Genomic DNA, 22,732 nt, shown 5'->3' with positions numbered 1-22,732 from the left:
TCGCCTCAGACACACACTGGGAGAGATCAGGGACAGTGATGCTGCTATAGGGAAAGTGTTAGTGTAGGTTCCTGTCTTCAAGAACCCCAACGGTCCTTTTTAGGGCCACATCTGACCATGTGCAATACTGTTGTGGCTGCTGGGAGCAGTTTTGCACCCGAAATTTTTTTTTTCATCTCGGGCTGTACAGAGTATAGGGACAGTGCTGGTGAGACAGGGACAGTGGTAGTGTAGAATCCTGTCTACAAGAACCCCAACGGTCCTTCTTAGAGCTACCTCTGACCGTGTGCATTTTACTGCGTGGCTGCTGGGAGTTGTAGTGCATGACTATTGCAGAGCCCGACCTTTTTGCAGCCTTCCGTATAATTTTTTTCTGGCTGCAGTTTGCCTTACATTACCGCTGTCAGCCTCCAATTGTACGGCAATGATTCCATAATTTTTTAAACTGGTCTGTGTCTGCTGTGAACTTCACGCACAGCGTACGGCTGCAGCCACTGATAGACGGAAAGTTATATACACGCTATATAGCCTGTATTCTTTTTCAAAAAAATTTTTTTAAAAGCTCCTCCTTACTGCTACCTCTGACCATCTGCATTTTACTGCGTGGCTGCTGTGAGTTGTAGTGCATGACTATTACATGCTATATATCCTGTATTCTTTTTCAAAAAAAATTAAATGAAAGCTCCTTCGTTGGGTTACCTCTGACCATCTAAAATTTACTGGATGTCTGGTGGGAGTTGCAGTGCATCAATATTGCACAGCTAGGCCTGTTTGCAGCCTTCCGTATTCTTTGTGTCTGCCTGGAGTTAGTGTTACAATACCGCTGTCGGCCTCCAACTGTACGCCAATAATTCCATAATTATTTACACTGCTCTGTGTCTGCTCTATTCGTAATCCACCATGCTGAAGGGTAGGGGTAGGGCTCGAGGACATGGACGCGGGCGAGGACGCGGAGATCCAAGTGAGGGTGTGGGCACAGGCTGAGTTCCTGGTCCAGGGGAATCGCAGCCGGCTGCTGCGGGATTAGGAGAGCGGCAAGTTTCTGGGGTCCACAGCTTCATATCACAATTTATGGGTCCACGTGGTAGGCATTTATTACAAACAGAGCAGTGTGAGCAGGTCCTGTCATGGATGGCAAAAAATGCATCCAGCAATATATAGACACCCCAGTCTTCTACGCTGTCCACTGCTGCAACTCTGAATCCTCTCACTGCTGCTCCTCCTTCCTCCCAGCCTCCTCACTCCATGAAAATGACTAATTCTGAGGAGCAGACAGACTCCCAGGAACTGTTCTCAGGCCCCTGCCTTGATTGGGAAAATATGGTTCCTCTCTCACCTGAGGAGTTTGTCGTGACCGATGCCCAACCTTTGAAAAGTTCCCGGGGTTCGGGTGATGAGGCTGGAGACTTCCGGCAACTGTCTCAAGAGCTTTTTGTGCGTGTGGAGGATGATGATGAAGAGACACAGTTGTCTATCAGTGAGGTACTAGTAAGGGCAGTAAGTCTGGGGAAGGAGCGCACAGAGGATTCGGAGGAAGAGCCGCTGGACGATGAGCTGACTGACCCCATCTGGTTTGCTAAGCCAACTGAGGACAGGTCTTCAGAGGGGGAGGCAAGTGCTGCAGCAGGACAGGTTGGAAGAGGCAGTGGGGTGTCCAGGGGTAGAGGCAGGGCCAGAGCGAAGAATCCCCCGACTGTTTCCCAAAGCACCTCCTCGCGCTAAGCCACCGTGCAGAGGCCTAGGTGTTCAAAGGTGTGGATGTTTTTCGGTGAGAGCGCAGACGACTGACGAACACTGGTGTGCAACCTGTGTCGCGCCAAGATCAGCCGGGGAGCCACCACTACCAGCCTCACCACCACCAGGATGCGCAGTCATATGATGGCCACGCACCCCACAAGGTGGGACGAAGGCGTTTCCCCGCCTCCGGGTCACATCACTGCCTCTCTCCCTGTGCCCCAACCTGCCACTTAGTTCCAACCCCCCTCTCAGGACACAGGCACGAGTGCCTCCCGGCCTGTACCCACACCCTCACCTCCGCTGTCCTCGACTCCATCCAGCAATGTCTCTCAGCGCAGCGTCGTAGCGAAAGTGCAAATATGCTGCTACGCAGCCGCACAGTCAAGCTTTAAACGTGCACATTGCCAAATTGATCAGCCTGGAGATACTGCCATACAGCCTTGTGGAAACGGAGGCTTTCAAAAACATGATGGCGGCGGCGGTCCCACGCTACTCGGTCCCCAGTGGCCACTATTTTTCCCGGTGTGCCGTCCAAGCCCTACACCAGCACGTCTCCCGCAACATCAATCGTGCCCTCACCAACGCGGTTACTGGGAAGGTCCACTTAACCACGGACACGTAGACAAGTACTGGCGGGCACGGCCACTATATCTCCCTGACGCCACATTGGGTGAATTTGGTGGAGGCTGGGACCGAGTCAGAGCCTGAGACCGCACACGTCCTACCCACACCCAGAATAGCGGGTCCTTCCTTGGTTCTGGTATCTGCGACGGTCTATGCCATCTCCTCTAAACCCTCCCCCTCCTCCTCCTACGCAACCTCTACCTCTCAATTAAGAAATGTGAGCAGCATGTCGCCAGCAGTCGGTGTGGCGCGGCAGCACAGCAGTGGGCAAGCATTAGCAGGCCGTGCTGAAACTACTCAGCCTAGGTGACAAGAGGCACATGGCCCCCGAACTGTTGCAGGGTCTGACAGAGCAGACTGACCTTTGGCTTTCGCCGCTGAGCCAACCTGGCATGGTCGTGTGTGACAACGGCCGTAACCTGGTGGCGGCTCTGCAGCTCGCCAGCCTCACACACATGCCATGCCTGGCCCACGTCTTCAATTTGGTGGTTCAGCGGTTTCTGAAAAACTACCCGCACTTATCTGTCCTGCTCGGCAAGGTGCGCACATTTCCGCAAGTCCACCACGGACGCTGCCACCCTGAGGACCCTGCAACATCAGTTTAATCTGCCAGAGCACCGATTGCAGTGTGACGTGCCCACACGGTGGAATTCTACGCTGCACATGTTGGCCAGGCTCTATGAACAACGTAGAGCAATAGTGGAATACCAACTCCAACATGGGCGGCATAGTGGTAGTCAGCCTCCCCAATTCTTTACCGAGGAGTGGGCCTGGATGGCAGACATCTGCCAGGACCTCGGAAACTTTGAGGAGACTACCCAGATGGTGAGCGTAACCATCCCGCTGCTATGCCTGCTGAGCAGTTCACTGCAAGGCATAAAGGCCGACACTTTGCGGTGGGAACAGGAGACGGGGGATGACAATATGTCGCTTGATAGCCAGACCACCCTCATGTCTAAATCTCAGCGTGTTTTGGAGGGGGAGGAGCAGGAGGAGGAGGAGGGGGAAGAGACAGCTGGGCCCACTGCAGAGGGTTCCCATGCTGCTTGTCTCTCATCTGTTCAGCGTGTATGGCCTGTGGAGGAGGAGCCTGAAAGTCATCTTCCTAGTGAGGACAGCCATGTCTTGCGTACTGGCACCCTGGCACACATGGCTGACTTCATGTTAGGCTGCCTTTCTTGTTACCCTCGTGTTAGACGCATTCTGGCCAACACGGATTACTGGGCGTACACCCTTCTCGACCCACAGTACAAGGAGAACCTTTCCACTCTCATTCCCGAAGACGAAAGGGGTACGAGAGTGATGCAATACCACAGGGCCCTAATGGACAAAGTGATGCTAAACTTTCCACCTGACAGCGCTAGCGGCAGAAGGCGCAGTTCTGAGGGCTAAGTAGCAGGGGAGGGGCGGAGATCAGGCAGCATGTTCAGCACAGGCAGGGGAACACTTTCCTAGGCCTTTGCCAGCTTTATGGCTCCCCAGCAAGACTGCGTCACCACTCCCCAGTCAAGGCTAAGTCGGAGGGAGCACTGTAAAAAGATGGTGTGGGAGTACGTAGCCGATCGTACCACCGCCCTCCGGGATGCCTCTGCTCCATACAACTATTGGGTGTCAAAGCTGGACATGTGGCACGAACTTGCGCTGTATGCCCTGGAGGTGCTGGCATGCCCTGCCGCTAGCGTCTTGTAAGAGAGGGTGTTTAGTGAAGCTGCGGGAATCCTCACGGACAAGCATACCCGCCTGTCAACTGCAAGTGCCGACATGCTTACACTCATAAAGATGAACAAAGCCTGGATTTCTCTTCTCCACTGGCGGAGAGCAGCAGAAGCTCAAGATTCTTTTCGCTGCAACCGCAGATAAAAGCACTCTTCTCTATCACCGGGAAAACAGGGCATTTAGCTTTGTCAATCTGTCTCTGACATTAGTCCTCCTCCAGAAACAACATGTCGCTGAACGGCCAATTTTTCTGCAGCCCAAAAGGCTCATCTACCAATGTTTTTACAATTTTTCAAAGTTTCAAAAGTATTGATACTTTAACATGAATCAATTTTTTCAACAGGGCTGCTCCAGGCTCTGTTACAAACTAAGCAACAGTGAGCTATATTTTTCAAAAAATATTTATGGGTTGCACCTGCCCTCTCGGTTGATAAATTTTTCAGAGGTACACTTATTTTTCGGGCCCACGCCTACACTCTTATCCAACCAATTTTTCCAGCCTTCGCCTACACTCATGGTACCCCAATGTTTCAGAGGCTGGCCTATACTTTTATTACAGAAATTTTACTGGGGTCTGCCTGCCTATACTTCTGCTACAAGAAAATTACAAGGGTCTGCCTATACTGCTGCCACTTAAATGTTACAGGGGTCTGCCTATACTGCTGCCACTTAAATGTTACAGGGGTCTGCCTATACTTCTGCCATGTAAATGTTACTGGGGTCTGCCTATACTGCTGCCACTTAAATGGTACAGGGGTCTGCCTATACTGCTGCCACGTAAAAGTTACAGGGGGGTCTGCCTATACTGCTGCCGCAAGGATTTTACTAATGTCTGCCTATACTGCTGCCTCGTAATTTTTACAGGGGTCTGCCTATACTGCTCCCACGACGATGTTACTGGGGTCTGCCTATACTACTGCGACTTAAATGTTACAGGGGTCTGCCTATACTTCTGCCACGTGACTGTTACAGGGGTCTGCTTATACTGCTGCCACAAGTATATTACTTGGGTCTGCCTATACTGCTGCCACTTAAATGTTATAGGGGTCTGCCTATACTGCTGCCACAAGGATGTTACTGGGGTCTGCCTATACTGCTGCCACTTAAATGTTACTGGGGTCTGCCTATACTGCTGCCACAAGGATGTTTCTGGGGTCTGCCTATACTGCTGCCACCTGAATATTACAGGGGTCTGCCTATAGTGCTGCCACAAGGATGTTACTGGGATCTGCCTATACTTCTGCCACATAAATGTTACAGAGGTCTGCCTTTACTTCTGCCACGTAAATGTTACAAGGGTCTGCCTATACTGCTGCCACAAAGATGTTACTGGGGTCTGCCTATACTGCTGCCACTTAAATGTTACTGGGGTCTGCCTATACTGCTGCCACAAGGATTTTACTGGGGTATGCTATTCTGCTGCCACAAAAATGTTACAGGGGTCTGCCTATACTGCTGCCACTTAAATGAAACTGGAGTCTGCCTATACTTCTGCCACGTAAATGTTACAGGGGTCTACCTTTGCTTCTGGCACGTAAATGTTACAGTGTCTGCCTATACTGCTGCCAGAAGGATGTTACTAAGGTCTGCCTATACTGCTGCCACTTAAATATTACAGGGGTCTGCCTATACTGCTGCCACAAGGATGTTACTGGGGTCTGCCTAGTCTGCTGCCACGAAAATGTTACAGGGGTCTGCCTATACTGCTGTCACAAGGATGTTACTGGGGTCTGCCTATTCTGTTGCCACATAAATTTTACAGGGTCTGCCAATACTGCTGCCACAAGGATGTTACTGGGGTCTGCCTATACTTCTGCCACTTAAATGTTACAGGGTCTGCCTATACTGCTGCCACAAGGATGTTACAGAGGTCTGCCTATACTGCTGCCACTTAAATGTTACAGGGGTCTGGCTATACTGCTGCCACAAGGATGTTACTTGGGTCTACCTATACTGCTGCCACATAAATGTTACAGGGGTCTGCCTATACTGCTGCCACAAGGATGTTACTGGGGTCTGCCTATACTGCTGCCACTTAAATGTTACAGGGGTCTGCCTATACTGCTGCCACAAGGATGTTACTTGGGTCTGCCTATACTGCTGCCACGTAAATGTTACAGGGGTCTGCCTATACTGCTGCCACAAAGATGTTACTGGGGTCTGCCTTTACTGCTGCCACTTAAATGTTACAGGGGTCTGCCTATACTTCTGCCACGTAAATGTTACAGGGGTCTGCCTATACTGCTGCCACAAGGATGTTTCTGGGGTCTGCCTATACTGCTGCCACTTAAATGTTACAGGAGTCTGCTTATACTTCTGCCACGTAAATGTTACAGGGGGGTCTGCCTATACTGCTGCCGCAAGGATTTTACTAATCTCTGCCTATACTGCTGCCTCGTAATTTTTACAGGGGTCTGCCTATACTGCTGCCACAAGGATGTTACTGGGGTCTGCCTATACTACTGCGACTTAAATGTTACAGGGGTCTGCCTATACTTCTGCCACGTGACTGTTACAGGGGTCTGCTTATACTGCTGCCACAAGTATATTACTTGGGTCTGCCTATACTGCTGCCACTTAAATGTTACAGGGGTCTGCCTATACTGCTGCCACAAGGATGTTACTGGGGTCTGCCTATACTGCTGCCACTTAAATGTTACAGGGGTCTGCCTATACTGCTGCCACAAGGATGTTTCTGGGGTCTGCCTATACTGCTGCCACCTGAATATTACAGGGGTCTGCCTATAGTGCTGCCACAAGGATGTTACTGGGGTCTGCCTATACTTCTGCCACATAAATGTTACAGAGGTCTGCCTTTACTTCTGCCACGTAAATGTTACTAGGGTCTGCCTATACTGCTGCCACTTAAATGTTACTGGGGTCTGCCTATACTGCTGCCACAAGGATTTTACTGGGGTATGCTGTTCTGCTGCCACAAAAATGTTACAGGGGTCTGCCTATACTGCTGCCACTTAAATGAAACTAGGGTCTGCCTATACTTCTGCCACATAAATGTTACAGGGGTCTACCTTTGCTTCTGGCACGTAAATGTTACAGTGTCTGCCTATACTGCTGCCAGAAGGATGTTACTAAGGTCTGCCTATACTGCTGCCACTTAAATGTTACAGGGGTCTGCCTATACTGCTGCCACAAGGATATTACTGGGGTCTGCCTATTTTGCTGCCACGAAAATGTTACAGGGGTCTGCCTATACTGCTGCCACAAGGATGTTACTGGGGTCTGCCTGTTCTGTTGCCACATAAATTTTACAGGGTCTGCCAATACTGCTGCCACAAGGATGTTACTGGGGTCTGCCTATACTGCTGCCACAAGGATGTTACAGGGGTCTGGCTATACTGCTGCCACAGGGATGTTACTTGGGTCTGCCTATACTGCTGCCACATAAATGTTACAGGGATCTGCCTATACTGCTGCCACAAGGATGTTACTGGGGTCTGCCTATACTGCTGCCACTTAAAAGTTACAGGGGTCTGCCTTTACTGCTGCCACAAGGATGTTACTTGGGTCTGCCTATACTGCTGCCACTGCCACGAAAATGTTACAGGGGTCTGCCTATACTGCTGCCACTTAAATGAAACTGGGGTCTGCCTATATTTCTGCCACATAAATGTTACAGGGGTCTACCTTTACTTCTGGCACGTAAATGTTACAAGGGTCTGCCTATACTGCTGCTACAAGGATGCTACAGGGGTCTGCCTATACTGCTGCCACTTAAATGTTACAGGGGTCTGCCTATACTTCTGCCACGTAAATGTTACAGGGGTCTGCCTATACTGCTGCCACAAGGATGTTACTGGGGTCTGCCTATACTGCTGCCACTTAAATGGTACAGGAGTCTGTCTATACTTCTGCCACGTAAATGTTCCAGGGGGGTCTGAATCTACTGCTGCCGCAAGGATTTTTCTATTGTCTGCCTATACTGCTGCCTCGTAATTTCTACAGGGGTCTGCCTATACTGCTTCCACAAGGATGTTACTGGGGTCTGCCTATACTGCTGCGACTTAAATATTACAGGGGTCTGCCTATACTGCTGCCACAAGGATGTTACTGGGGTCTGCTTATACTGCTGCCACCTGAATATTACAGGGGTCTGCCTATTGTGCTGCCACAAGGATGTTACTGGGGTCTGCCTATACTTCTGCCAGAAAAATGTTACAGAGGTCTGCCTTTACTTCTGCCATGTAAATGTTACAAGGGTCTGCCTATACTGCTGCCACAAAGATGCTACTAGGGTCTGCCTATACTGCTGCCACTTAAATGTTACTGGGCTCTGCGTATAATGCTGCCACAGGAATGTTACTGGGGTATGCTATTCTGCTGCCACGAAAATGTTACAGGGGTCTGCCTTACTGCTGCCACTTAAATGAAACTGAGGTCTGCCTATACTTCTGCCACATAAATGTTACAGGGGTCTACCTTTACTTCTGGCACGTAAATGTTACAAGTGTCTGCCTATACTGCTGCCAGAAGGATGTTACTAAGGTCTGCCTATACTGCTGCCACTTAAATGTTACAGGGGTCTGCCTATACTACTGCCACAAGGATGTTACTGGGGTCTGCCTATACTGCTGCCACTTAAATGCTACAGGGGTCTGCCTATTCTGCTGCCACATTGATGTTTCTGGGGTCTGCCTATACTGCTGCCACCTGAATACTACAGGGGTCTGCCTATACTGCTGCCACCTGAATACTACAGGGGTCTGCCTATACTGCTGCCACTTAAATGTTACAGGGGTCTGCCTATACTTCTGCCACGTAAATGTTACAGGGGTCTGCCTATACTGCTGCCACAAGGATGTTACTGGGGTCTGCCTATACTGCTGCCACTTAAATGGTACAGGAGTCTGTCTATACTTCTGCCACGTAAATGTTCCAGGGGGGTCTGAATCTACTGCTGCCGCAAGGATTTTTCTATTGTCTGCCTATACTGCTGCCTCGTAATTTCTACAGGGGTCTGCCTATACTGCTTCCACAAGGATGTTACTGGGGTCTGCCTATACTGCTGCGACTTAAATATTACAGGGGTCTGCCTATACTGCTGCCACAAGGATGTTACTGGGGTCTGCTTATACTGCTGCCACCTGAATATTACAGGGGTCTGCCTATTGTGCTGCCACAAGGATGTTACTGGGGTCTGCCTATACTTCTGCCAGAAAAATGTTACAGAGGTCTGCCTTTACTTCTGCCATGTAAATGTTACAAGGGTCTGCCTATACTGCTGCCACAAAGATGCTACTAGGGTCTGCCTATACTGCTGCCACTTAAATGTTACTGGGCTCTGCGTATAATGCTGCCACAGGAATGTTACTGGGGTATGCTATTCTGCTGCCACGAAAATGTTACAGGGGTCTGCCTTACTGCTGCCACTTAAATGAAACTGAGGTCTGCCTATACTTCTGCCACATAAATGTTACAGGGGTCTACCTTTACTTCTGGCACGTAAATGTTACAAGTGTCTGCCTATACTGCTGCCAGAAGGATGTTACTAAGGTCTGCCTATACTGCTGCCACTTAAATGTTACAGGGGTCTGCCTATACTACTGCCACAAGGATGTTACTGGGGTCTGCCTATACTGCTGCCACTTAAATGCTACAGGGGTCTGCCTATTCTGCTGCCACATTGATGTTTCTGGGGTCTGCCTATACTGCTGCCACCTGAATACTACAGGGGTCTGCCTATAGTGCTGCCACAAGGATGTTACTGGGGTCTGCCTACACTGCTGCCACTTAAATGTTACTGGGGTCTGCCTATACTGCTGCCACATAAATGTTACTGGGGTCTGCCTTAATTCTGCCACGTAAATGTTACAGGGGTCTGCTTATACTGCTGCCACAAGGAAGTTACTAGGGTCTGCTTATACTGCAGCCACAAGGATGTTACTAGGGTCTGCTTATACTGCTGCCACGTAAATGTTACAGGGGTCTGCCTATACTGCTGCCAAAAGGATGTTACTGGGGTCGGACTACACTTTTGCCACGTACATTTTAGAGGGGTCGGCCTATACTGCTGCCACAAGGATGTTACTGGGGTCTGCCTATGCTGCTGCCACTTAAATGTTACAGGAGTCAGCCTATACGTCTGCCACATAAATGCTACAGGGGTCTGCCTATACTTTTTCCACGTACATGTTACAGGGGTCTGCCTATACTGCTGCCACAATGATGTTACTACGGTCTGCCTATACTGCTGTCACTTAAATGTTACAGGGGTCTGCCGATACTGATGTCACAAGCATGTTACTGGGATCTGCCTATACTGCTGCCACGTAAATGTTACAGGGGTCTGCCTTTACTGCTGCCACAACGATGTTACTGGGGTCTGCCTATTCTCTTGCCACGTAAATTTTACAGGGGTCTTCCAATACTGCTCCCACAAGGATGTTACTGGGGTTTGCCTATACTGCTGCCACTTAAATGTTACAGGGGTCTGCCTATACTTCAGCCATGTAAATTTTACAGGGGTCTGCCTATACTCCTGCCACAAGGATGTTACTGGGGTCTGCTTATACTGCTGCGACTTAAATGTTACAGGGGTCTGCCTATACTTCTGCCACGTAAATATTATAGGGGTCTGCCTATACTGCTGCCACGTAAATGTTACAGGGGTCTGCCTTTACTGCTGCCACAACGATGTTACTGGGGTCTGCCTATTCTCTTGCCACGTAAATTTTACAGGGGTCTTCCAATACTGCTCCCACAAGGATGTTACTGGGGTTTGCCTATACTGCTGCCACTTAAATGTTACAGGGGTCTGCCTATACTTCAGCCATGTAAATTTTACAGGGGTCTGCCTATACTGCTCTCACAAGGATGTTACTGGGGTCTGCCTATACTGCTGCCACGTAAATGTTACAGGGGTCTGCTTATACTGCTGCCGCAAGGATGTTACTAGGGTCTGCCTATACTGCTGCCACATAATTTTTACAGGGGTCTGCCTATACTTCTCCCACAAGGATGTTACTGGGATCTGCCTATACTGCTGCGACTTAAATGTTACAGGGGTCTGCCAATACTTCTGCCACGTAAATGTTACAGGGGTCTGCCTATACTGCTGCCACAAGGATGTTACTGGGGTCTGCCTATACTGCTGCCACTTAAATGTTACAGGGGTCTGCCTATACTGCTGCCACAAGGATTTTTCTGGGGTCTGCCTATACTGCTGCCACCTGAATATTACAGGGGTCTGCCCATAGTGCTGCCACAAGGATGTTACTGCGGTCTGCCTATACTTCTGCCACATAAATGTTACAGAGGTCTGCCTTTACTTCTGCCATGTAAATGTTACAAGGGTCTGCCTATACTGCTGCCACAAAGATGTTACTAGGGTCTGCCTATACTGCTGCCACTTAAATGTTACTGGGGTCTGCCCATACTGCTGCCACAAGGATGTTACTGGGGTCTGCCTATTCTGCTGCCACGAAAATGTTACAGGGGCCTGCCTATACTGCTGCCACAAGGATGTTTCTGGGGTCTGCCTATACTGCTGCCACCTGAATATTACAGGGGTCTGCCTATAGTGCTGCCACAAGGATGTTACTGGGGTCTGCCTATACTTCTGCAACAAAAATGTTACAGAGGTCTGCCTTTACTTCTGCCATGTAAATGTTACAAGGGTCTGTCTATACTGCTGCCACAAAGATGTTACTAGGGTCTGCCGTTACTGCTGCCACTTAAATGTTACTGGGCTCTGCCTATAATGCTGTCACAAGGATGTTACTAGGGTCTGCCTATTCTGCTGCCACGAAAATGTTACAGGGGTCTGCCTATACTGCTGCCACTTAAATGAAACTGGGGTCTGCCTATACTTCTGTCACATAAATGTTACAGGGGTCTACCTTTACTTCTGGCACGTAAATGTTACAAGTGTCTGCCTATACTGCTGCCAGAAGGATGTTACTGGGGTCTGCCTATTCTGCTGCCACGAAAATGTTACAGGGGTCTGCCTATACTGCTGCCACAAGGATGTTACTGGGGTCTGCCTATACTGCTGCCACTTAAATGTTACAGGGGTCTGCCTATACTGCTGTCACAAGGATGATAGTGCGGTCAGCCTATACTGCTGCCACCTAAATGTTACAGGGGTCTGCCTATACTGCTGCCACAAGGATGTTACTGGGATTTGCCTATTCTTTTGCCACGTAAATGTAACAGGGGTCAGCTTATACTGCTGCCAAAACGATGGTACTGGGGTCTGCCTATACTGCTGCCACGTAAATGTTACAGGGGTTTGCCTATACTGCTGCCACAAGGATGTTACTGGGGTCTGCCTTTACTGCTGCCACAAGGATGTTACTGGGGTCTGCTTATACTGCTGCCACAAGGATGTTACAAGGGTCTGCCTATACTGCTGTCACTAAAATGTTACAGGAGTCTGCCTATAATCTGCCACATAAAATGTTACAGGGTTCTGCCTATACTTCTTCCACAAGGATGTTTCTGGGGTCTGCCTATACTGCTGCCACCTGAATATTACAGGGGTCTGCCTATAGTGCTGCCACAAGGATGTTACTGGGGTCTGCCTATACTTCTGCAACAAAAATGTTACAGAGGTCTGCCTTTACTTCTGCCATGTAAATGTTACAAGGGTCTGTCTATACTGCTGCCACAAAGATGTTACTAGGGTCTGCCGTTACTGCTGCCACTTAAATGTTACTGGGCTCTGCCTATAATGCTGCCACAAGGATGTTACTAGGGTCTGCCTATTCTGCTGCCACGAAAATGTTACAGGGGTCTGCCTATACTGCTGCCACTTAAATGAAACTGGGGTCTGCCTATACTTCTGCCACATAAATGTTACAGGGGTCTACCTTTACTTCTGGCACGTAAATGTTACAAGTGTCTGCCTATACTGCTGCCAGAAGGATGTTACTGGGGTCTGCCTATTCTGCTGCCACGAAAATGTTACAGGGGTCTGCCTATACTGCTGCCACAAGGATGTTACTGGGGTCTGCCTATACTGCTGCCACTTAAATGTTACAGGGGTCTGCCTATACTGCTGCCACAAGGATGTTACTGGGATTTGCCTATTCTTTTGCCACGTAAATGTAACAGGGGTCAGCTTATACTGCTGCCAAAACGATGGTACTGGGGTCTGCCTATACTGCTGCCACGTAAATGTTACAGGGGTTTGCCTATACTGCTGCCACAAGGATGTTACTGGGGTCTGCCTTTACTGCTGCCACAAGGATGTTACTGGGGTCTGCTTATACTGCTGCCACAAGGATGTTACTGGGGTCTGCCTATACTGCTGCCACTTAAATGTTACAGGGGTCTGCCTATACTGCTGTCACAAGGATGATAGTGCGGTCAGCCTATACTGCTGCCACCTAAATGTTACAGGGGTCTGCCTATACTGCTGCCACAAGGATGTTACTGGGATTTGCCTATTCTTTTGCCACGTAAATGTAACAGGGGTCAGCTTATACTGCTGCCAAAACGATGGTACTGGGGTCTGCCTATACTGCTGCCACGTAAATGTTACAGGGGTTTGCCTATACTGCTGCCACAAGGATGTTACTGGGGTCTGCCTTTACTGCTGCCACAAGGATGTTACTGGGGTCTGCTTATACTGCTGCCACAAGGATGTTACAAGGGTCTGCCTATACTGCTGTCACTAAAATGTTACAGGAGTCTGCCTATAATCTGCCACATAAAATGTTACAGGGTTCTGCCTATACTTCTTCCATGTAATTGTTACAGGGGTATGCCTATACTGCTGCCACAATGATGTTACTACAGTCTGCCTATACTGCTTTCACTTAAATGTTGCAGGGGTCTGCCTATACTGATGCCACAAGCATGTTGCTGGGGTCTGCCTATACTGCTGCCACGTAAATGTTTCAGGGGTCTGCCACTATTGCTGCCACAAGGATGTTACTGGGGTCTGCCTATACTGCTGCCACTTAAATGTTACAGGGGTCTACCTATACTGATGCCTCGAACATGTTACAGGGGTCTGCCTATACTGCTGCCAAAACGATGGTACTGGGGTCTGCCTATACTGCTGCCACGTAAATGTTACAGGGGTCAGCCTATACTGCTGACACAAGGATGGTACTGGGGTCTGCCTATACTGCTGCCACTTAAATGTTACAGGAGTCAGCTTATACGTCTGCCACATAAATGTTACAGGGGTCTGCCTATACTGCTGCCACCTGAATATTACAGGGGTCTGCCTATAGTGCTGCCACAAGGATGTTTCTGGGGTCTGCCTATACTGCTGCCACCTGAATATTACAGGGGTCTGCCTATAGTGCTGCCACAAGGATGTTACTGGGGTCTGCCTATACTTCTGCCACAAAAATGTTACAGAGGTCTGCCTTTACTTCTGCCATGTAAATGTTACAAGGGTCTGCCTATACTGCTGCCACAAAGATGTTACTGGGCTCTGCCTATAATGCTGCCACAAGGATGTTACTGGGGTCTGCCTATTCTGCTGCCACGAAAATGTTACAGGGGTCTGCCTATACTGCTGCCACTTAAATGAAACTGGGGTCTGCCTATACTTCTGCCACATAAATGTTACAGGGGTCTACCTTTACTTCTGGCACGTAAATGTTACAAGTGTCTGCCTATACTGCTGCCAGAAGGAAGTTACTAAGGTCTGCCTATACTGCTGCCACTTAAATGTTACAGGGGTCTGCCTATACTGCTGCCATAAGGATGTTACTGGGGTCTGCCTATTCTGTTGCCACATAAATTTTACAGGGTCTGCTAATACTGCTGCCACAAGGATGTTACTGGGGTCTGTCTATACTGCTGCCACTTAAGTGTTACAGGGTCTGCCTATACTGCTGCCAAAACGATGGTACTGGGGTCTGCCTATACTGCTGCCACGTAAATGTTACAGGGGTCAGCCTATACTGCTGACACAAGGATGGTACTGGGGTCTGCCTATACTGCTGCCACTTAAATGTTACAGGAGTCAGCCTATACGTCTGCCACATAAATGTTACAGGGGTCTGCCTATACTTCTTCCACGTAAATGTTACAGGGGTCTGCCTATACTGCTGCCACAATGATGTTACTACAGTCTGCCTATACTGCTGTCACTTAAATGTTACTGGAGTCTGCCTATACTGCTGCCACCTAAATGTTACAGGGGTCTGCTTATACTGCTGCCACAAGAATGTTACAGGGGTCTGCCTATACTGCTGTCACTTAAATGTTATAGGAGTCTGCCTATAATCTGCCACATAAATGTTACAGGGGTCTGCCTATACTTCTTCTACGTGAATGTTACAGGGGTCTGCCTATACTGCTGCCACAATGATGTTACTACGGTCTGCCTATACTGCGGTCACTTAAATGTTACAGGGGTCTGCGTATACTGCTGCCACAAGCATGTTGCTGGGGTCTGCCTATACTGCTGCCACTTAAATGTTACAGGGGTCTGCCTATACTGCTGCCACAAGGATGTTACTGGGGTCTGCCTATTCTGTTGCCACATAAATTTTACAGGGTCTGCCAGTACTGCTGCCACAAGGATGTTACTGGGGTCTACCTATACTTCTTCCACGTAAATGTTACAGGGGTCTGCCTATACTGCTCCCACAACGATGTTACTGGGGCCTGCGTATACTGCTGCGACTTAAATGTTACAGGGGTCTGCCTATTGTGCTGCCACGTAAATGTTCCAGGGGTCTGCCTATACTGCTGCCACAAGGATATTACTTGGGTCTGCCTATACTGCTGCCACTTAAATGTTACAATGGTCTGCTTATACTGCTGCCACAAGGATGTTATTGGGGTCTGCCTATACTGCTGCCACTTAAATTTTACAGGGGTCTGCCTATACTGCTGCCACAAGGATGTTTCTGGGGTCTGCCTATACTGCTGCCACCTGAATATTACAGGGGTCTGCCTATAGTGCTGCCACAAGGATGTTTCTGGGGTCTGCCTATACTGCTGCCACCTGAATATTACAGGGGTCTGCCTATAGTGCTGCCACAAGGATGTTACTGGGGTCTGTCTATACTTCTGCCATATAAATGTTACAGAGGTCTGCCTTTACTTCTACCACGTAAATGTTACAAGGGTCTGCCTATACTGCTGCCTATACTGGTGCCACAAGGATGTTACTGGGGTCTGCCTATTCTGCTGCCACGAAAATGTTACAGGGGTCTGCCTATACTGCTGCCACAAGGATGTTACTGGGGTCTGCCTATTCTGCTGCCACGTAAATTTTACAGGGTCTGCCAATACTGCTGCCCCAAGGATGTTACTTGGGTCTGCCTATACTGCTGCCACTTAATTGTTACAGGGTCTGCCTATACTGCTGCCACAAGGATGTTACTGGGGTCTGTCTATACTGCTGCCACCTGAATATTACAGGGGTCTGCCTATAGTGCTGCCACAAGGATGTTTCTGGGGTCTGCCTATACTGCTGCCACCTGAATATTACAGGGGTCTGCCTATAGTGCTGCCACAAGGATGTTACTGGGGTCTGCCTATACTTCTGCCACAAAAATGTTACAGAGGTCTGCCTTTACTTCTGCCATGTAAATGTTACAAGGGTCTGCCTATACTGCTGCCACAAAGATGTTACTGGGCTCTGCCTATAATGCTGCCACAAGGATGTTACTGGGGTCTGCCTATTCTGCTGCCACGAAAATGTTACAGGGGTCTGCCTATACTGCTGCCACTTAAATGAAACTGGGGTCTGCCTATACTTCTGCCACATAAATGTTACAGGGGTCTACCTTTACTTCTGGCACGTAAATGTTACAAGTGTATGCCTATACTGCTGCCAGAAGGAAGTTACTAAGGTCTGCCTATACTGCTGCCACTTAAATGTTACAGGGGTCTGCCTATACTGCTGCCATAAGGATGTTACTGGGGTCTGCCTATTCTGTTGCCACATAAATTTTACAGGGTCTGCCAATACTGCTGCCACAAGGATGTTACTGGGGTCTGCCTATACTGCTGCCACTTAAGTGTTACAGGGTCTGCCTATACTGCTGCCACAAGGACGTTACAGGGGTCTGCCTATTGTGCTGCCACTTAAATGTTACAGGGGTCTGCCTATACTTCTGCTACAAGGATGTTACTGGGGTCTGCCTATACTTCTGCCACTTAAAAGTTACAGGGGTCTGCCTATACTGCTGCCACAAGGATGTTGCTTGGGTCTGCCTATACTGCTGCCACGTAAATGTTACAGGGGTTTGCCTATACTGCTGCCACAAGGATGGTACTGGGGTCTGCCTATACTGCTGCCACTTAAATGTTACAGGAGTCAGCCTATACGTCTGCCACATAAATGTTACAGGGGTCTGCCTATACTTCTTCCATGTACTGTAAATGTTACAGGGGTCTGCCTATACTGCTGCCACAATGATGTTACTACGGTCTGCCTATACTGCTGTCACTTAAATGTTACAGGGGTCTGCGTATACTGCTGCCACAAGCATGTTGCTGGGGTCTGCCTCTACTGCTGCCACGTAAATGTTACAGGGGTCTGCCAATACTGCTGCCACAAGGATGTTACTGGGGTCTGCCTATTCTGCTGCCATGTAATTTTTACAGGGGTCTTCCTATACTGCTCCCATAACGATGTTACTGGGGTCTGCCTATACTGCTGCCACGTAAATGTTCAAGGGGTCTGCCTATACTGCTGCCACAAGGATATTACTTGGGTCTGCCTATACTGCTGCCACTTTATTGTAACAGGGGTCTGCTTATACTGCTGCCACAAGGATGTTACTGGGGTCTGCCTATACTGCTGCCACTTAAATTTTACAGGGGTCTGCCTATACTGCTGCCACCTGAATATTACAGGGGTCTGTCTATAGTGCTGCCACAAGGATGTTACTGGGGTCTGCCTATACTTCTGCCATATAAATGTTACAGAGGTCTGCCTTTACTTCTGCCACGTAAATGTTACAAGGGTCTGCCTATACTGCTGCCAAAAAGATGTTACTAGGGTCTGCCTATACTGGTGCCACTTAAATGTTACAGGGGTCTGCCTATACTGCTGCCACAAGGATGTTACTGGGGTCTGCCTATTCTGCTGCCACAAAAATGTTACAGGGGTCTGCCTATACTGCTGCCACAAGGATGTTACTGGGGTCTGCCTATTCTGCTGCCACGTAAATTTTACAGGGTCTGCCAATACTGCTGCCACAAGGATGTTACTTGGGTCTGCCTATACTGCTGCCACTTAAATGTTACAGGGTCTGCCTATACTGCTGCCAAAAGGATGTTACAGGGGTCTGCCTATACTGCTTCCACTTAAATGTTACAGGGGTCTCCCTATACTGCGTCGTCTTTGTCTTCTTTGTATTCGACTTTATCGTCGTCATTTTATTCTTCCTTGTCTTTTTCGTCTTTAGCTTCTTCATCTTCAACTTCTTTGTACAGCGTATTCATCTTTTTTGTCTTCTTCGTCTTCTCCATCTTTTTCGTCTTTGTCTTCAACTACTTTGTCTTCATCTTCTTTGTTGTGTTCTTCGTCTTCTTTATTTTCATCTTCTTTGCTTTCTTCGTCGTCTTCTTCATCTTCTTCGGTTTCAGTTATCTTTTTTGTCTACTTCGTTGTCTTCTTTGTCTTCATCTACAGCCTATTCATCTTTTTTGTCTTCTTCGTCTTCTCCATCTTTTTCGTCTTTGTCTTCAACTACTTTGTCTTCATCTTCTTTGTTGTGTTCTTCGTCTTCTTTATTTTCATCTTCTTTGCTTTCTTCGTCGTCTTCTTCATCTTCTTCGGTTTCAGTTTCTTCGTCTTTTTTATATTTTCCGTCTACTTCATCTTCTTCGTATTTATCTTGTCTTTTTCATCTTTTTCGTCGTCTACTTTGTCTCCGTCTTTTTTGTCTTTATCTTTGTATTCTTCTTTTTCGTGGTCTTCATCGTCTTCTTCATCTTTTTTGTCTTCGCCTTCTTTGTACTCTTCATCTTTTTTGTCTTCGTTTTCTTTGTTGTCTTTGCTTTTTCTTCAACTTCAGTTTCTTCATTTTTTTGTTTTCTACATTCTCTTCTTCGTCTTCTTCTTCATCTGTTTCATCTTCAGCTTCTTCGTCTTCTTTATTTGTCTTCTTCGTCTTCTGTTTTAGTCTGCTTCATCATCTTTGTTGTCTTCTTTGTCTTTTTTGTCTTCGTCTTCTTCGTGATCTTTTTCATCTTCTCCTTTGTCTTTGTGCTTTTTGTCTTCATCTTCTTTATCTTCGTCTACTTTGTCTTCGTCTTCGTGTTTTTTCTTCTTCGTCTTCTTTGCCTTCTTCGTCTTCGTCTTTTTTGTCTTCTTCGTCTTTAGCATCTTCATCTTTTCGTCTTCAGCTTCTTTCTTTTTCGTCTTCGTCTTTTTGTCATTGACTTTACCGTCTTCATCTTTCCCTTCTTTGTCCTCATCTTCTTCTTCTTCGTCTAAAGCTTTTTAGTCTTTTCTATCACATCTTCATCATCTTCTTAGTCATTTTCTTCTTTGTCTTTAGCTTCTTCAGCTTCTTTGTCCTTTTCATCTTCTTCATCTTCGTCCTTTTCTTCGTCCTATTCGTTGTCTTTGTTTTCCTTGTGATCTTCTTCGTCATCGTCTTTTTTATGGTCTTCTTTGTCTTCAGCTTCTTCATCTTTTTTGTCGTCATCTTCATCTTTTTCATCTTCGTCTTTTTCGTCTTCAGCTTCTTCATTTTCTTTGTCTTTGTCTTCTTCATCGTCTTCTTAATCTTCTTTGTTTTCTTTGTCTTCTTTGTCCTCTTCGTTTTCAGCTTCTTCATTTTCATCCTTTCTTCGTCTTTTTCATTTTTGTCTTCTTCTTGGTCCTCTTTGTCTTCAGCTTCCTCATCTTTTTCATCTTCTTTGTATTCGTCTTCATTGTTGTCGTCTTCTCCCTTGTCTTTAGCTTCTTTGTCTTTTTTGTCTTCTTTGTCTTTTTTGTCTAATTCATCTTCTTTGCATTTGTTTTCTTCTTCATCTTCTTTGTCTTCTTCGTATTCTTCGTCATCTTCGCCTTCTTTGTCTTAATCTTCTTTGTCTTTGTCTTCGTCGTCTTCTTTGTCTTTGGCGTCTTCTTTGTCTTCATCTTCTTCGTCTTTTTTGTCTTCGTTGTCTTTGTGTACTTTGTCTACATTTTCTTCGCCTTCAGCTTCTTCTTTATCTTCTTCTTCGTCTTCTGTCTTAGTCTTCTTCGTCTTCATCTTTGTCATCTTTTTCGTCTTCAGTTTCTTCGTCTTCTTTTTTCGTCGTTTGTCTTAGTTTTTTTGTCTTCGTCTTCTTTGTCTATGTCTTCTTCATTTTCAACTTCTTTATCTTTAGCTTCTTCAGCTTCTTTGTCCTTTTCATTTTCTACGTCTTCGTCTTTTTCTTCCTATTCGTTGTCTTCGTTTTCCTTGTGGTCTTCCTCGTCATCGTCTTTTTCGTGGTCTTCTTCGTCTTCAGCTTCTTCCTCTTTTTCATCGTCATCTTCATATTTTTTATCTTCGTCTTCTTCGTCATCTTTGTCTTCCTTGTCGTTTTCGTAGTCGTCTTCGTCTTCTTCCTCATCTTCATCTTTTTTGTCTACTCCATCTTCTTTGTCTCCGTCTTCTTCATCTTCTTCGTTGTCTATTGAGTCTTCATCTTTTTTGTCTTCGTCGTCCTCGTCATCTTCGTTTCTTTGTCTTTTTCATCTTCGTCTACGTCTTCATCATCTTCATCTTTTTGGTCTTCGTCGTTGTCTTCGTCATCTTCGTTTTCTTTTTTGTCGTCTTTTTCGACTTTTTTGTCTTCAGTTTCTTCATTTTCTTTGTCTTCGTCTTATTCGTTGTCTTCTTCATCTTCTTTGTTTTCTTTGTCTTCTTTGTCCTCCTCGTCTTCAGCCTCTTCATCTTTTTCGTCTTCTTTGTATTCGTCTTTATCATCTTCTTCCTTTTTTTTGCCTTTAGCTTCTTCGTCTTTTTTGTCATCTTCATCTTCTTCCTTATTTTCTTCGTCATCTTCTTCTTTGTTTTCAGGTTCTTTGTCTTTTTCTTTTTTTTCGTCTTTTTCATCTTCAGCTTCTTTGTCTTTTTCGTCTTCTTCGTCGTCTTCTTTGCCTTCATCTTCTTCATCTTCTTCGTCATCTTCATCTTCTTTGTCTTTGTCTTCTTCACCTATATCTTCTTGTTCTTTTTTGTCTTCGTCTTCTTCACCTACAGCTTCTTCATCTTTTCGTCTTCTTCATCTTCAGCTTTTGTCTTTTTTGTCTCCTTCATCTTCTGCGTCTTCGTTTTTGTCATCTTCATCTTCTTTGTCTTCGTCATCTTCATCTCCGTCTTCTTCATGGTCGTCTTCTTCAGCTTTGTCTTCGTCTTCTTCTTGGTCTTCTTCATCTTCAGCGTGTTCGTCTTTTTTGTCTTCTTTGTCTTTTGCTTCTTCAGCTTCTTTGTCTTTTTCATCTTCTTAGTCTTTGACTTTTTCTTCTTCGTCTTTTTCTTCATCCTCTTTCTTCGTCTTTTTTATTTTTGTCTTCTTCTTGGTCCTCGTCTTCTTCTTCATCTTCATCTTCTTCATCTTCTGTCTTAGTCTTCTTTGTCTTCATCTTTGTCATCTTTTTCGTCTTCAGTTTCTTCGTCTTCTTTTTTTTTCGTCGCTTGTCTTTGTTTTCTTGTCTTCTTTGTCTTCATCTTCTTTGTCTCCGTCTTCTTCATTTTCAGCTTCTTAGTCTTTTTTCTCTACGTCTTCTTCGTTTTTTTGTCTGTCTTCTTTTTCTTCCTCTTCTTTGTCATCTTCATTGTCTTTGTCTTCGTCGTCTTCCTCTTTGTCTTTTTTTTCTGTCTTCTTTGTTTTTTGTCTGTCTTCTTTTTCTTCATTTTCTTCATCTTCTTTGTCATCTTCATCTTCTTTGTCTTTGTCTTCTTCACTTATATCTTCTTGTTCTTTTTTGTCTTCGTCTTCTTCACCTACAGCTTCTTCATCTTTTCGTCTTCTTCATCTTCAGCTTCTTTGTCTTTTTTGTCTCCTTCATCTTCTGCGTCTTCGTTTTTGTCATCTTCATCTTCTTTGTCTTCGTCATCTTCATCTCCGTCTTCTTCATTGTCGTCTTCTTCTTCAGCTTTGTCTTCGTCTTCTTCTTGGTCTTCTTCATCTTCAGCTTGTTCGTCTTTTTTGTCTTCTTGTTTGTCTTCAGCTTCTTCAGCTTCTTTGTCTTTTTCATCTTCTTTGTCTTCGACTTTTTCTTCTTCGCCTTATTCATTATCTTCTTTGTCTTCCTCGTCATCTTCATTATCTTCTTCGTCATTGTCATCTTCGTCTTTTTGTTCTTCGTCTTATTCATAGTCTTCGTCTTCCTCGTCATCTTCTTCGTCATTATTATCATCTTCATCTTCAGCTTCTTCATCTATTTTGACTTCTTTGTCTTCTTTGTCTTCAGCTTCTTGGTCTTTTTCGTGGTCTTCCTCTTCTTCGTCGTCTTCCTTGTCATATTTCTCTTTAGCTAATTCAACTTCATCTTTTTTTTGCTGTCATCTTCGTCTTCTTTGTTTTTAGCTTTTTCATCTTCATCTTCGTGTTCGTCTTCCTCGTTGTTTTCGTTGTCTTATTTGTCTTTGTCTGCATCATCTTCTTTGTTTTCTTCTTCTTCTTCTTCTTCATCTTTGTCTTCTTCTTCGTCTTCAGCTTCTTCAGCCTCTTCGTCTTTTTCTTCATCTTATTCATCATCTTCGTCTTCTTTTTTCTCATTGTC

The 22,732-nt window shown here is 46.4% G+C and overlaps 2 protein-coding genes across 2 annotated transcripts; both read right to left on the bottom strand.

Annotated features, from left to right (window-relative positions):
• Positions 1 to 19,481: 19,481 nt before the first annotated feature.
• LOC136620101 (uncharacterized protein DDB_G0286299-like) lies at positions 19,482 to 20,237 on the bottom strand. Its single transcript, XM_066594826.1, has 2 exons — positions 20,171 to 20,237; positions 19,482 to 20,050 (listed from the first exon to the last, which is right to left on the bottom strand). The coding sequence occupies exons 1-2, from the start codon at positions 20,235 to 20,237 to the stop codon at positions 19,482 to 19,484; spliced, it is 636 nt and encodes a 211-aa protein (XP_066450923.1).
• A 161-nt stretch (positions 20,238 to 20,398) lies between these two features.
• Positions 20,399 to 22,387, bottom strand: LOC136620100 (DNA ligase 1-like). The gene is made up of 5 exons (XM_066594825.1): positions 22,235 to 22,387; positions 21,955 to 22,184; positions 21,240 to 21,501; positions 20,788 to 21,161; positions 20,399 to 20,690 (listed from the first exon to the last, which is right to left on the bottom strand). The coding sequence occupies exons 1-5, from the start codon at positions 22,385 to 22,387 to the stop codon at positions 20,399 to 20,401; spliced, it is 1,311 nt and encodes a 436-aa protein (XP_066450922.1).
• Between the last annotated feature and the right edge of the window lie 345 nt (positions 22,388 to 22,732).

This window comes from Eleutherodactylus coqui, chromosome 3 (genome assembly GCF_035609145.1).
Source record: "Eleutherodactylus coqui strain aEleCoq1 chromosome 3, aEleCoq1.hap1, whole genome shotgun sequence".
Classification (NCBI taxonomy): domain Eukaryota; kingdom Metazoa; phylum Chordata; class Amphibia; order Anura; family Eleutherodactylidae; genus Eleutherodactylus; species Eleutherodactylus coqui.
The sequence above is the reverse complement of the archived record's forward strand: the minus strand, read 5'-3'. Positions and strand labels throughout refer to the sequence as shown.

Excerpts from the sequence above, each read along its gene's own strand:
- LOC136620100 (XM_066594825.1), bottom strand. The coding sequence starts at position 22,387 with ATGAAGAAGCTGAAGATGAAGATGATAATAATGACGAAGAAGATGACG. Across the intron at positions 21,162-21,239 it reads AGGAGACAAAAAAGACAAAA|GTGAAGAAGACAAAGACAAA; the intron begins GCTGAAGATGAA and ends AAGAAGATATAG. Across the intron at positions 20,691-20,787 it reads AAGAAACTGAAGACAAAAAA|ACAAAGAAACGAAGATGACG; the intron begins GTCGAAAAAGAC and ends AAGATGAAAAAG.
- LOC136620101 (XM_066594826.1), bottom strand. The coding sequence starts at position 20,237 with ATGACAAAGATGAAGACGAAGAAGACTAAGACAGAAGACGAAGAAGAA. Across the intron at positions 20,051-20,170 it reads AGATAAAGAAGAAGCTGAAG|ACAAAGAAGGCGAAGATGAC; the intron begins GCGAAGAAAATG and ends AAGAAGATTAAG.